Here is a 12198-nt window from a genome sequence, read left to right on the forward strand (position 1 = left end):
GGGGGAGGAAAAGAGAGTGAGAGGAGCGGACCGGGCGGGGTACGGCTCGAAGACTAAGCGGCCCGGCTCGAACCGGTGCGCCAGCGGCATGTAACGCCGTCTAACGGCGTTGCCGTGTGAACAGTGTTGCCACGTCGACGGATGCGGGCCCCCCTTGTCATAAACGCACTTAAAACGGTCCAAACAAGCAACTAGTGTTTTTTTGCAAAAAATTATGAAAAAAATTAGTGCTTTTTGGCACAATTTCGTATATGTGTGGTACCTGCAAACCTAGCCTGAAGTGTCGATGTTTTTTGCAATTCACTCCAAAAATGCAGCAGCAGAAATGTACTAGGGCCTTCATAAGATGATGATAACAAACCGACTATCCTTTGCAATCCTTCCCTCATCTTGGTTCAAGCTCTGTGATTGAAACTTCATTTGGTGACGCCATAGCTGACTTAGCGGTCGACTGAGAAGCCGTAGGGTATGACGACCCCGAGTATGGAGTTGAGTATGTGCCGCTCTTGGCGATGAAAAATGATGGCTTGGATGGAGACTGGAGAGACACAGTGTTACTGCTAAGCATGACATTTACTGTCGACATCATGGGCCTATCAGCTGGGTTATCTTGAACGCAGAGCAGCCCGATGTGAATAATCTTCACCATCTGGTCACCTGGTGCATGACTTCTCAGAGATGAGTCTATGATCTCTGACATTGTCCCCGTGCTCCAATGCTCCCATATCTGTATCAAATTAGCAGTCAGTATTTTTTTTTACAAAAGTTACTCCCTCCGTCCCATAATGTAAGACGTTTTTGCAAGTTATGTTAGCTTGCAGAAACGTCTTACATTATGGGACGAAGGGAGTACTTCCTTAAGGAGTTCAGAATCAGCACAAGAACTTACTAGACTTAAGAGGTCTACAGACTCGTCGAAGTTAAAGGAGCCACTGCTTCGTCGTCCGGTCACAAATTCTAACATCAAAATGCCAAAGCTGAAGACGTCCGATTTTATAGAATAGTGACCGCGCATTGCATACTCCGGGGCCATGTATCCGCTGCAAGAGGAGCACAATGTCATTATAGTTGACATATGTTTGAGTATCGTCAGGCCAATTGGACCATACTTACTATGTTCCAACAACACGGTTTGTGACCTCCCGTGATTGATCTGCTCCAAATAGCCTTGCCAAGCCGAAGTCTGAAATCTTCGGAGTGTAATCAGAGTCTAACAGAACATTGCTAGCTTTAAGGTCCCGGTGGATTATTCTCAGCTGTGAATCTTCATGAAGATACTGCAATCCTCTAGCAATCCCATTTATTATCTTTAATCTCTTTCCCCAGTCTAGCTCCTTTCTTCTCTCCGGATCTGGCATTTGAACAAGAAACCGTGAATGAGTAAAGTTCAGTTTTCCAACACCCAAGTGTTTGGACAAAATAATTCCTTCGGATTTTTCCATGCAATGCTTGGCTTTAGTAGTTGTTATGCTATTGCTGAAATAATGATCGGAATTAGTACCAAAAAGAATGGTGTCAATGCTTCTATTGGGCATGTATTCGTACACAAGCAGTTTCTCATGCTCTTGCAAGCATACGCCAACAAGCCTGACAAGATTCTTATGCTGAAGCTTGGCGACCAAAACAAGCTCATTCTTGAGCTCCCCTATTCCTTGCCCTGAATTCCTGGAGAGCCTCTTCACAGCTATTTCTTGACCATCAGGAAGTTCTCCCTGCATAAGCGTAAGCACTCATTTGTTGAAGCTGAAAAAAGTATGTTAATGAATCGGTATGGCTGGTACCTTATAAACTGCACCAAATCCTCCTTCACCAAGCTTATTTGCCTCAGCAAAGTTACCCGTCGCACCACGTAAGGTTGATAGATCAATGATAAGTGAGTCAATGCTATCTATGTCTTCATGATTAGTCGAATCTGTCAGAAAGCACATAGACATAGAGATGCATTATATATAGGCACCGGCGCACCGCAGCCAATTCCACCATATGCATGTTTCATGACTCTTTATGTTTTTTAACTAGATGTAAACTGTTTTATTTTTAGGTGATAACAAAATTCAATCTAAACAGAAATTCAGTTCTATCAAAAGTAGATGCTAATGTCCCCTACTAGGGACCATTTCGTTAAGAGCACTATGGATTCAACTCCTAATGGTTCAGTTCGAAATTCCCGAAGAAGTACTAATTTTTTTCTCGAACACACAGAAGAGTTGTGTATCATTTCATTAAGAAAGAGGAATATGTACAAGGAAGAGGAAGAAGTACTACTCATCCAAACATCCCTTTAGTAGGTCGAAGCCGACGGTAAGTTCATTGGTTTTCTTCCTACCTATTCATGATTCCAACTGTCAAGAGTTCAAGACAACATACCATGTGGTAGCTTACTCCTCGCTGGTATTCTCCTCCTCCTCCTCCTCAAATAACAGAGACAAACGGTAGTGATAGCAAGAATTGCGGCAACGATAGGCAGCACAATAGCCAGAACATTATTTGCCGATTTTCCTGCAAACAGATGGCATCAACTTCAGAAATAGGTATTCAGAATACCATAGAAACGGCTCAGAATATTCTGAAATATTTGGCGCTGGTAGCTAATACATTTGCTGCAATCATGTTTGCTTTGTAAAGATGCGTAGACTCTTTCTCCTCTTGCAGTCAATTTTGACGTCCAAAGCGAAGGCACTAGGAAGCTTAGTGCAGCTTGGCCCATAAACATGATAGAAGTAACTTAGTAATGTAGCACTAACAAGTCACAATGTGCTATTCAGGATAGGTCCTAACAATCCAAAGAAATCATGGTGTCAAACATGAGATTTGGACTAACTTAAAAAATTCATTCAACCACGTGTAGTGCTAGCTTCTAATACCGTCATTTGAAATATAGCCGACTGTTGAATGCTTCGCAGAAAAGTCATTGTGGATTGCATCCTAAAGCAATACCAGTCAAACAAGTAGCAAATGATAGGGACGGAACTGCAGACATGTTTACATCATTAACTAAACAAAGCCGGTCTGTATCTCTATGGGATTATCCTGATAATGACCTCTACCCAAATTTGTTGACATCTTAGTTTCCAGTTAATCCATTGTCAGTAATTCAGGTGTTGCTCGGTTGCCTCAAATTTTGAACCGGAAATTTCTACTAAATAGTAGTAGTAAGAAGGTGCTCTAAATCAGAAAGTATCAAAAGAACAACATTCTCCAGAAAATCAGAAAGGAATAAACAATGCACCTGTATGTTAAACTGAATAAGCCAAACAGGTGTGCTAGAAGAAACTGCAAATTGAGGATATTTTGTGTTTGCAATTCACCTCCTGGGGTCGCCGTCGGCGTCACGTTAACAGGCGCAGGAGGAGGAGCCGGCGGCGCTGGAGGTGCCGGCAATCGCAGCGTCGGGCTCCCGGAGAAGAAAGGGACCACCTCGTACCTGAAATTGCACCGCACCCCAATCAACCTCCCGCCTATGCTCCCGCTGAGACGCTGCGGCATCCGCGTAATTATGTCTCCGAGGCAGCTCCGGCAGTCGGCCGGTGACATGTCGGGCGTGCACTGCACGAGCCCGTAGATGGTGGGGTTACTGGTGTCGAAGCCCTCCTCCCCCGTGGCGAACCGCCTGGACGAGTTTGCCGCCGCGTAGTCCCCGGTGGCGTTGAGGAGTGTCTGGACGGCGGCGTCGAACACGTCCACCGGCGAGCTCACGCTCTGCGAGTTCTTGAGGCCGATGAGGTTGTCGTTGCTGGTGGTGGCGAGGAAGTTCTGGTTGGAGAAGCGGAGGTAGCAGGGGTCGTAGATGACGGTGGCGTCCTTGTTGAAGGCGCAGAGCTGCTGCGCGTCCTGGAAGGCGGTGGTGACGCAGGCCTCGCAGGCGGAGGCGTTGCCGTCGCCGCGGCAGAGCGCGAGGGCGTAGGCGATGTCCGGTAGGGAGCCGACGCTGCCGGTGGCGAAAAGCGTCCGGGAGGCGGAGGCGTTCTTGGGGAGGGTGGCGGAGAGCTGCCGGATGTTGGATTGGTAGGTGTCGTTCGCCGCATAGTTGCCGCTCTTGCCGCAGATCTGCCACGGCGGCTGCGCCGCGGCCAGTGGTGTGAGGAGGAACGCAATGAGGATTGTGGCGGCGAGGCGGTAGAACGCGCGGTGGTGCGTCGCCATGGTTGTCGCGGAAAATCTCCGGCGTGGTCACCGTTAAAGAAGAAGAAGAGAGGCCAAGGTGGTCACGGCTTTGACTTGCAACGTGCTGAAGAATTAGTTTGAGCCGTGAATGACGCGCGGGACCCACTCTTCGAAGCTGTCAGTATATTCATGTACCACAGGAGAAAATTGTGTGGTTTTATCACGCTCTCCTAAATGTTACTTCCTCTGTTCTAGTCTACCAAAAACGTCACAATGGTGGTAGTATTTTTCTTATGTCCATGCTAGGTGTAAGCAGATTGCTCCGCAGCAGTCATATCTTCGGCCCAATAATCCTAAAAGTACGAGGTTTTACAGGCATTTACGGAGCATTTTCTTAAATCTCTTCGGACCCCCCTGATTTCTACCCAAGATAGTCTCGCCTCACTCTTCTTCTACCATTTTTGTTAAGCTTTGCCTGTAATTACCTGTACGTGTAGCATTGCTCCTTGCGGCCTATAGCCATTGGATTGAGTTTTCCCACCAGCATAGATTCCTCCTCGCCTTCTTCTCGGCATATCCGTTGCTACGAGTTGCTCCATTGCAAAACAGGTTGTCCTTGCCCAACACCGGCGTCCTCATCCTTGCAGCAGCGTTGGTGCGGTGCCTCGGCGCTGCAACATGCTCGCCACCTCACATCATCGTTGTCATTGAATCCCTCCCTCCCCCGCGTTGCTGATGCCTCATCACCGTAACAATGTAACATCTATGGCCACTATCACAACATCCCGCCTCCCGTTGTCGGTGCTTTGAACATCTCCGCCCTTTCCTGCAGCACCTTAACACTCTACAACACCGGTGACGCTACACCGCATATCGCTCTACAACACTGGGTGCCTCACTTGTGACACTGCACCCTCAGGGCTGATTCGGACTCAGCACCAGCGCCACGGTGTTGACTGACACCACAACAAAATATCACACATTGCTACTGAGAGAGGAGGTTGCTTCCTTTTATTATCTCATTCTCCCCTGATGTTGTCGACGACCCACACTTGCGGTGTTTGCATCCTGATGCCTTGCGGCAGCATGACAAGTGGTGTTGTCGTCTCAGAAAAGTGAACGCCTTGCAACACCTCGACAACAGTGCCGATAGTCATCGTCATGGAAGCACTAGCAACTTGGGAGTCGTGGGAAAGTGGCGCACATGGTGTGGCTGTGAAGAAGGGCGACACGGCGAGATAGTGGTGGCGACATCAAGATCTCTGCAAGGAGGTAAGAGAGAAGGATGTTGAGAGAGAGGGCCTGAGTATGTGGGAATCAGGGGATGAATTGGGGGGATAACTGATGAAGAAAATGAAAGGATCAGGATGGAGCTAGAGGGAAGTGAATAGATACAATTACAAATTTTAATTGATTATTAGCAAGTTAGGCAATGCGGAATATAAATGTGGGCCTAAACAATTGCTACGATGAGGTAAGAAACACAATGTAGTGTATTCAACAATTTATAGTGAATGCAAGGTCAACTGACCAAAGAAACCACAAATAAAGAGATAGGGTTGAAGATAACACGGAGACGAGGATGTATCCCAATGCTCTCTTCTTTGGAGGGAAGCTAATCACAGTTGGAGAAATGAGTGTTAGCACAAAGTCAGACCAAGATCACAAAAGACTCATCCTATTCTCCTTAAGTTATCACAACGAATGTGATTCTCAATCACTAGTGGTAAACCTTGAGACGGCCTCCAAACCTTCAAAGACTTCTTGGGTAAATCACAACAAGTTGATTCCTCACCAAAGAACTAACACCTAGGAGTCTCCAACCTCCAAGACTAACAAGACAAGTGCCTAGGATCCAAATCAAGCTGAACTAAAAAAGTAATTGGTCAATGTGTGAAGAATGAGTGGATCTTGCTTTTGGGATGATTCCCTATATAGCGATAAGTGAAATCTGCCCGATATGGTCCAAAAATGACATACTGGAAAGTCAGGTCGATCTAGACCAGACAGTCAGGTAACAGACTATACAAACTAGGGTTTATGAAGAGTACATAAAATTTGACCTACTGAACAGTCTGGTTTATCCATAGAGCATTCTGGTCGGCCAAACAGTTGACCGGACAGTCCGAAGGGGCAGACTGTCTAGTGGCAGCATAAGGTTTTGGGGTGATTGGATTGGGCACCAGACACTCTGGTCCTGTGGATGAGATAGTCTAGCCCCGACCACCACACAATCTGGTCACTACCGAGAGCTTCAGCCGGTTGTAAATGACCTCCTGAATAATGTAGTCCGAGGATCAAACAATCTTGCGGTACTAAAAACTTCTAGATATGGTAGATCATGTGAACTATTGGCTTTTTTTGTGGCTAGTCCCTTTTGGTGATCATGTGGGCAATATTTGAAATGCGGAATGAGCTCAATCTTTCACCTTCGTATGTCCCTTCTTAATAGTGTGGGATCTGTATCTACTCAATATCATAAATAAAGGGCTACTCTAAGTCTTCGAGGATCCACGACTACATCTTTAATTTTGGAGAGGAGGGGTGGGGGGTCGACGATCCTCCATCAACCACCATATATGTCACTAATACCTGAGATATATTTGCAAACTACATTAGTCCATATAATGTGTGTGTCATCAATACCAACATCACATTAAGTGCATTGTGTGCTTTTAGAAAGAGAGATAGAATATAGGGATAAGGATGCGGGAGGAAGGGGATGCGGTGCATGGGCCCTACGCGACCCGTGTCGCTCGAGTGAGGCAGCTAACGCGGCGTGAGCAATCAGACGGTGTTTAAAAGCCTTTTCTCCTTATTCTTATCAAACCCTACCACATCAACAAGTTATCATATCGACCATGTTATTAACTAGTCGTCTCATCATAATTATTCCTTGCGATTATTCTTACTTTCTCCGTCACGGTTTAGAAGGCGCGCTTGGAATTCTCTGGGACCTAAGTGGTTATCTATTGGTTATGAGATGGGCTAAAAAATAGCATTCACACTATGCATGCATATAGAAATAGTATATCGGAGTACTAATTAGCTACTAGAAATAAATGCAATGCGCCCTAAACCTTGTCTATTGTGGAAACGCACACAAATTTAACTGTGCCTTTTAAACTGTGACGGAGAGAGTACCATCTTTCTTAGACAAACCCACATCATTAACCTAACCATGTTATTAGCTAGTCATCTCATCATAATTATTCCTTGCGATTATTCATATCATCTTTCTTAGACAAACCCACATCATTAACCTATTATTCCATTCAGGTGATACGCACGATTTTTGGAGTTGGCACTTCACATCAATTGTTAGATTTAGATTTAAGAGTTGAGGAAGAAGGGCATACTTACCTATTATTTAGGCGACTCATCTATTTCTATATAGTGAGCTAATCTTTTGTGCAAGAGTTTTTGGATATGGACTTAAGATAATGAAACAGAGGAAGTAATAGTCGGAGTACTAGAGATAAGTTCTCCATTAAGTACTTGAATTTAACTTATTGCGGAGCTTCCTCGAACTGTTAAATGCTAATTTAACACAATTTATGTTAACAGTGACTATAACAATATATCATAAATATATGTCTCTAAGCATTCTGTATTGGATCATTACACCAGTTTAGACCTCCTCAATCAAACATCTACATAGTATCAAGACACAATTTAAGATTGATGACAACCCACCTTTATGTACAAAAGAAAGCATATTGTCTATGATAAGTTGCATAAATATTTCTGGAACTTCTTCAAACCTTTGGATAGATACTCAACGTTTCTCGTGTTCAGGTTTTCATATATAACCTACATCTTAGGTGGATGGTCTTCGCAAAACAATATATAACCTCCATATTAAAAATTGCACCCATTGGAATACTACAAGTTTAGGCATGTGCAACTCTAGTGATTGACATTTACAAATTTTCAGGCAACTGTGAATTAATAAAACCATAGAAAAACGGTGAGTCCTAGTCATACTTGTAAAGCTTCAGGTTTCAGCTTATCTAGGATAGGGATCAGTATTAGTGACCTCATTCACTGAGAAATTATCCTCCACGATGACATCAGATTTGTCGTATATATAATTGCCATGTCTGGTATGTTCGAAAACTGAACTGGAGTCTCTCGCAAAGAAAAATGCTGGTTGTCGTGGTGGCTGTAGTTTTACTCTGTCTCGGGTTAGCATGAGAACAACTGAGGATATGTTCGGTCTGTCATCTGGATCCTCTTGGATGCAAAGAAGACCGATGTGGATGCAGCGCGATACTTCACTTTTGGAGTATACATTGAGCGATTTGTCAACTATTTGCAATGTCATATCCTTAGTCCAGCAGTTATATACCTGGCAAATGAGTATATGTTGTACAATCAGGTTATCAATTTTAAAGTATCCTTGCACTATAAAGTAGCTGAAAGTACTACTTACATCGCTTAGGAGATTCACTGTGTTATTGAAATCATCCGAACTGTTATTCTTTCTCCTAGTTACAATCTCGAGGATTAAAACACCGAAGCTGAAAATATCAATCTTGGGAGACACATTTCCAAATATTGCATACTCTGGTGCCATATAACCGCTGTGAAAGATTAGGCATTAAACCTAGAAAAACAATAGTGTATAATATTCAACTATGCGTTAATCTGTTTCCACTTACTATGTTCCAGCAACATTAGCTGTCTTGGTCTGAGTATGGCCTCCTCCTAACAGCCTTGCCAACCCGAAGTCTGCAATTTTTGGATTCATGTTCTCATCCAGCAAAATGTTATTAGATTTCAAATCCCGGTGAATGATTCTTATGCTCGAGTCTTCATGAAGATACAATATTCCCTTAGCAATTCCAATAATGATATTATACCGCCGGTTCCAACTTAATTCCCTTCCCTTCCTTTCATCTGTTTCAATAAAGTCAGAAACTTAATCATGTGGCTCTCTGTAAGAACAACGGGAATCACATTAAAATAGGAGACAAAATCTACAGTGAATGATGATGATGCACTTAAAATACAACTCTAATATTTCTTGGTCTTATCACAAGTAGTTCCTTCACATTTATTGTTTCAGTATAAGTTTGTAATGACATTCATAGATTCGAAATCAACAAATTCATTCATTATGCACATTACAAATTATTCCCACTGCCCTGAATTTTCAGAGCACGGACAATTTCAATCTGCAATGACAAGTTAGTTATGGCAAAAACGTTCATGCTCGATCGGTAATTCCAGATGAAATTACCAAACAGGAAGTTGTGGAGGCACCCGTTTTTTACGAACTCGTAGACAAGCATCACTTCATTCTGATGTGAGCAATACCCCAGTAACCTGACAAGTTTTATGTGCTGGAGCTGAGCCAAAACTTGCACTTCATTGTGCAGCTGATTCAGCCCCTCTCTACTAGCCTGTGAAAGCCTTTTCACTGCCACTTCTTGCTCATCTGGAAGTGTTCCCTGCAATGAACCCGCCTTCCTTAGAAAATAATAAGAGCATCATTGTGTATATTGCACCTAGACTTGTTTGTTTACCTTGTACACAGTACCAAAACCGCCCTCTCCGAGCTTGTTCTCCTCGGAGAAGTTCTCTGTTGCCTCTTGCAGTGTAGATAAATCAAAGATCATACATTTTCCTCTCGCAGCATTATGAAATGCCATTGCTGCAAGAATAAAGAGCATCAATAAACTGTAAACTCATGGACTTTGAAATCTACAAAATGCTTCTTACCTGGCTGCTTCTTCAAAGGTTTTCTTTTCTTGAAGCAAATAAAAGCAGAAGCAGAAAGTATTAATACCAAGACAATGGTACAGGCCACCGATGCAGAGATCTTTGCTGCTGATCTTTTCCTCTGCCCTGAAGAAAGAAAGAAATTTATCTTGTGATTCCGCCCTAAGACTTTTTTATTTTAGAAAATCTTATTTTGTTTTACCATATTTGGCCCAATTACTGGCTGTTTATGGTCCCACGTCAGTCGTCAGTGCTCCTAAATAACGGTCAAGTGTGCATTGTCCAACCTTCAGTATCTTATCTAGTTTTGTTAATTCTGGTACGTCGACAAGAATCTACTAATAGCGACAGGAGTATGGGAGAAGTCTATGAAACAAGGAGTCAAAGGTATTGAACTGGAGTAGCATGTGGACTTGTCTAGTGAAGAAATTTGACAAACACCATGTGGGCAACAGCCACCCCACCGGCCCATTGATATTTCTGAAAATTTCGTCAAAAATAGTAATGATTCCAATCAACCAGTCTGCCATGTTATTACCTCTTTTATTCGACGGCGGTGAAATGTCCACCGGTGACGGCGGGGTTCCAGCAAATGCCGGCACCGGAAGCCGCAGAAGAGGGCTGCCTGAGAAGAAAGGATACAGCTCGTACCGGTAGTTGCATCGGATCCGAAAAGCCCTTCCGCTCTGGCCCCCGCTGAGATACTTGGGCATCTTCTGAATTATATCCCCGAGGCAACTCCGGCAGGCGGCCGGCGCCAGGTCCGGCGTGCACTGCACCAGCGCGTAGATCGCGGGGGCTCCGCCTGTGTCGAACATCTCCTCGCCCGTGGCAAACCGCTTGGACGAGTTCGACGCCGCGTAGTCGGCGGTGGCGTTGAGGAGCACGCCGACGGCGTTGTCGAACACCGCCGCCGGCGCGGACACGTTCCGCGCGTCCGTCTGGAAGATGAACTGGTTGCCTTGCCCGTCGGCGTCGGACAGGAAGTTGTGGTTGGAGAAGTGGAGGAGGCAGAGGTCGTAGAAGACGGACGCGTCCTTGCTGAAGGCGCAGAGCTGCTGCGCGTCCTGGAAGGCGGTGGTGACGCAGGCCGCGCAGGCGGAGGCGTTGGTGTCGCCGCGGCAGAGCGCGAGGGCGTAGACGATGTCCGGCACGGAGCCCACGCTGCCGACGGCGAAGAGCGTCGGGGACGCGGACGCGTTCTTGGGGAGGGTGACGGAGAGCTGCCCGAGGTTGGACTGGTAAGTGCTGTTCGCCGAGTAGTTCCCGCTGTCACCGCACACCTGTGGTTGCGCGGCAGCCAGCCACGCGAAGAAGAAGGGCACGAGGAGCACGGCAGTGAGATTGGCGAGGGCGCGGTGGCCCGTTGCCATGGCCGGCGGTGCCGGTGCAGTGGTGTGGTCGGTGAAGAAGAGAAGTTCGTGACGACTTCCATCGTGCCGTGCAAGCTCTTAGGATATGGATGGTTTGACTCGCAACGTGGCGTTGTTTGACATTACAGAGCAAGATGAGAATGACGCATGGGACCCAACGCTTACAAAGCCAAGCTCCTATGGTTGGGAGTGTCAAGCTCGAGGACTTTTAACTGTTGAATATGTTAGCACTTTAATCCCAAAAGTAAATCATAAGCATGGAAAATTTGGTATGAAGCTCATACCGAAACATAAACATGTGAGCCCAAGCATAATAACATAGAATTGAAACATTTATGAACACAGTACACGCGAGCACATGACAATGTAAATAGGGGATGAACGAATCATACCCTCCAGTCGGCTAGGCTAAGGCCCCAGCGGCGGTTTCGCCCTCGGCCTTCTTCTTGGTGGCGACGTCTTCAACCATTTGCGTCGGTGTCAGAAAAGTAGTTGAATCTGAGGATGAAGACAAGAACGAACCGGAAGCAGTCGCGCCGAGACGCTCCCTAAAAACACTATCGCCCTTAACCCGGTGCAGGATCTCAAAGGACGGTATTCCAGAGGCTTGCTCTCCCGTTTGGATGTGCACATGGCTGGCGGGATGGGACCGTCGGAGGCAGCACACAAAATGGAACAGTGAATGACGACTAGGGTCGTGCGAGGAGGAATGAGTTGGTTTTCTCTCCGGCCGACCAACGCCTCCTATGTAAAAGCATCCGGGTAGGAGTCATGGGCTAAAGTCCACGACAGAGTTAGCATGCAGTCGGGAATGCCCACGCCCAAGTCAGTGTGCAGTCGGGTAGGTTCAAATCGGAATCAACGTGTAGCCGGGTCCAATGTCTCGAATAATGGCATCCATTAGTGACTCATAATTAATCCAAAATTAATGAACCATTTCTGATCGGCAAAAAATAAGCGCAGAAGTTTGAGTTCAGTTCGGCTCATTCACGAA

General features: G+C 45.5%; 2 protein-coding genes across 4 annotated transcripts; both read right to left on the reverse strand.

The window, feature by feature from the left end:
- Window positions 1-147: 147 nt before the first annotated feature.
- Window positions 148-5485, reverse strand: LOC125537018 (cysteine-rich receptor-like protein kinase 6). Of its 2 annotated transcripts, XM_048700303.2 has the most exons (7): window positions 3309-5300; window positions 2368-2499; window positions 1782-1912; window positions 1502-1712; window positions 1114-1351; window positions 890-1040; window positions 152-727 (listed from the first exon to the last, which is right to left on the reverse strand). In XM_048700303.2, the coding sequence occupies exons 1-7, from the start codon at window positions 4141-4143 to the stop codon at window positions 386-388; spliced, it is 2040 nt and encodes a 679-aa protein (XP_048556260.2). In that variant the 5' UTR covers window positions 4144-5300; the 3' UTR covers window positions 152-385. The 2 variants fall into 2 exon arrangements, with proteins under 2 accessions (XP_087399764.1, XP_048556260.2); XM_087543638.1 differs by having other exon boundaries at window positions 148-727; window positions 1114-1712; window positions 3309-5485.
- Window positions 5486-7671: 2186 nt separating this feature from the next.
- Window positions 7672-11322, reverse strand: LOC125537019 (cysteine-rich receptor-like protein kinase 6). Of its 2 annotated transcripts, XM_048700304.2 has the most exons (7): window positions 10370-11317; window positions 9832-9957; window positions 9636-9763; window positions 9350-9560; window positions 8769-9006; window positions 8540-8690; window positions 7672-8455 (listed from the first exon to the last, which is right to left on the reverse strand). In XM_048700304.2, the coding sequence occupies exons 1-7, from the start codon at window positions 11202-11204 to the stop codon at window positions 8114-8116; spliced, it is 2031 nt and encodes a 676-aa protein (XP_048556261.2). In that variant the 5' UTR covers window positions 11205-11317; the 3' UTR covers window positions 7672-8113. The 2 variants fall into 2 exon arrangements, with proteins under 2 accessions (XP_048556261.2, XP_087399765.1); XM_087543639.1 differs by having other exon boundaries at window positions 7672-8690; window positions 10370-11322.
- Between the last annotated feature and the right edge of the window lie 876 nt (window positions 11323-12198).

This window comes from Triticum urartu, chromosome 2A, assembly GCF_056163025.1.
Source record: "Triticum urartu cultivar PI428250 chromosome 2A, HENAU_Tu73, whole genome shotgun sequence".
Classification (NCBI taxonomy): domain Eukaryota; kingdom Viridiplantae; phylum Streptophyta; class Magnoliopsida; order Poales; family Poaceae; genus Triticum; species Triticum urartu.

Bases quoted from the DNA above. Each gene is read 5' to 3' on its own strand.
- LOC125537019 (XM_087543639.1), bottom strand. From the start codon at position 11,204: ATGGCAACGGGCCACCGCGCCCTCGCCAATCTCACTGCCGTGCTCCTC. The intron at 9,958-10,369 runs GTAATAACATGG...TTCTTTCTTCAG, and splicing joins ACCGCCGTCGAATAAAAGAG to GGCAGAGGAAAAGATCAGCA. The intron at 9,561-9,635 runs GTAAACAAACAA...GGTTCATTGCAG, and splicing joins GTTTTGGTACTGTGTACAAG to GGAACACTTCCAGATGAGCA.
- LOC125537018 (XM_087543638.1), bottom strand. From the start codon at position 4,143: ATGGCGACGCACCACCGCGCGTTCTACCGCCTCGCCGCCACAATCCTC. The intron at 2,500-3,308 runs GTGAATTGCAAA...ATCTGTTTGCAG, and splicing joins GCCGACGGCGACCCCAGGAG to GAAAATCGGCAAATAATGTT. The intron at 1,913-2,367 runs GTATGTTGTCTT...GCTTTCTGACAG, and splicing joins GAGGAGTAAGCTACCACATG to ATTCGACTAATCATGAAGAC.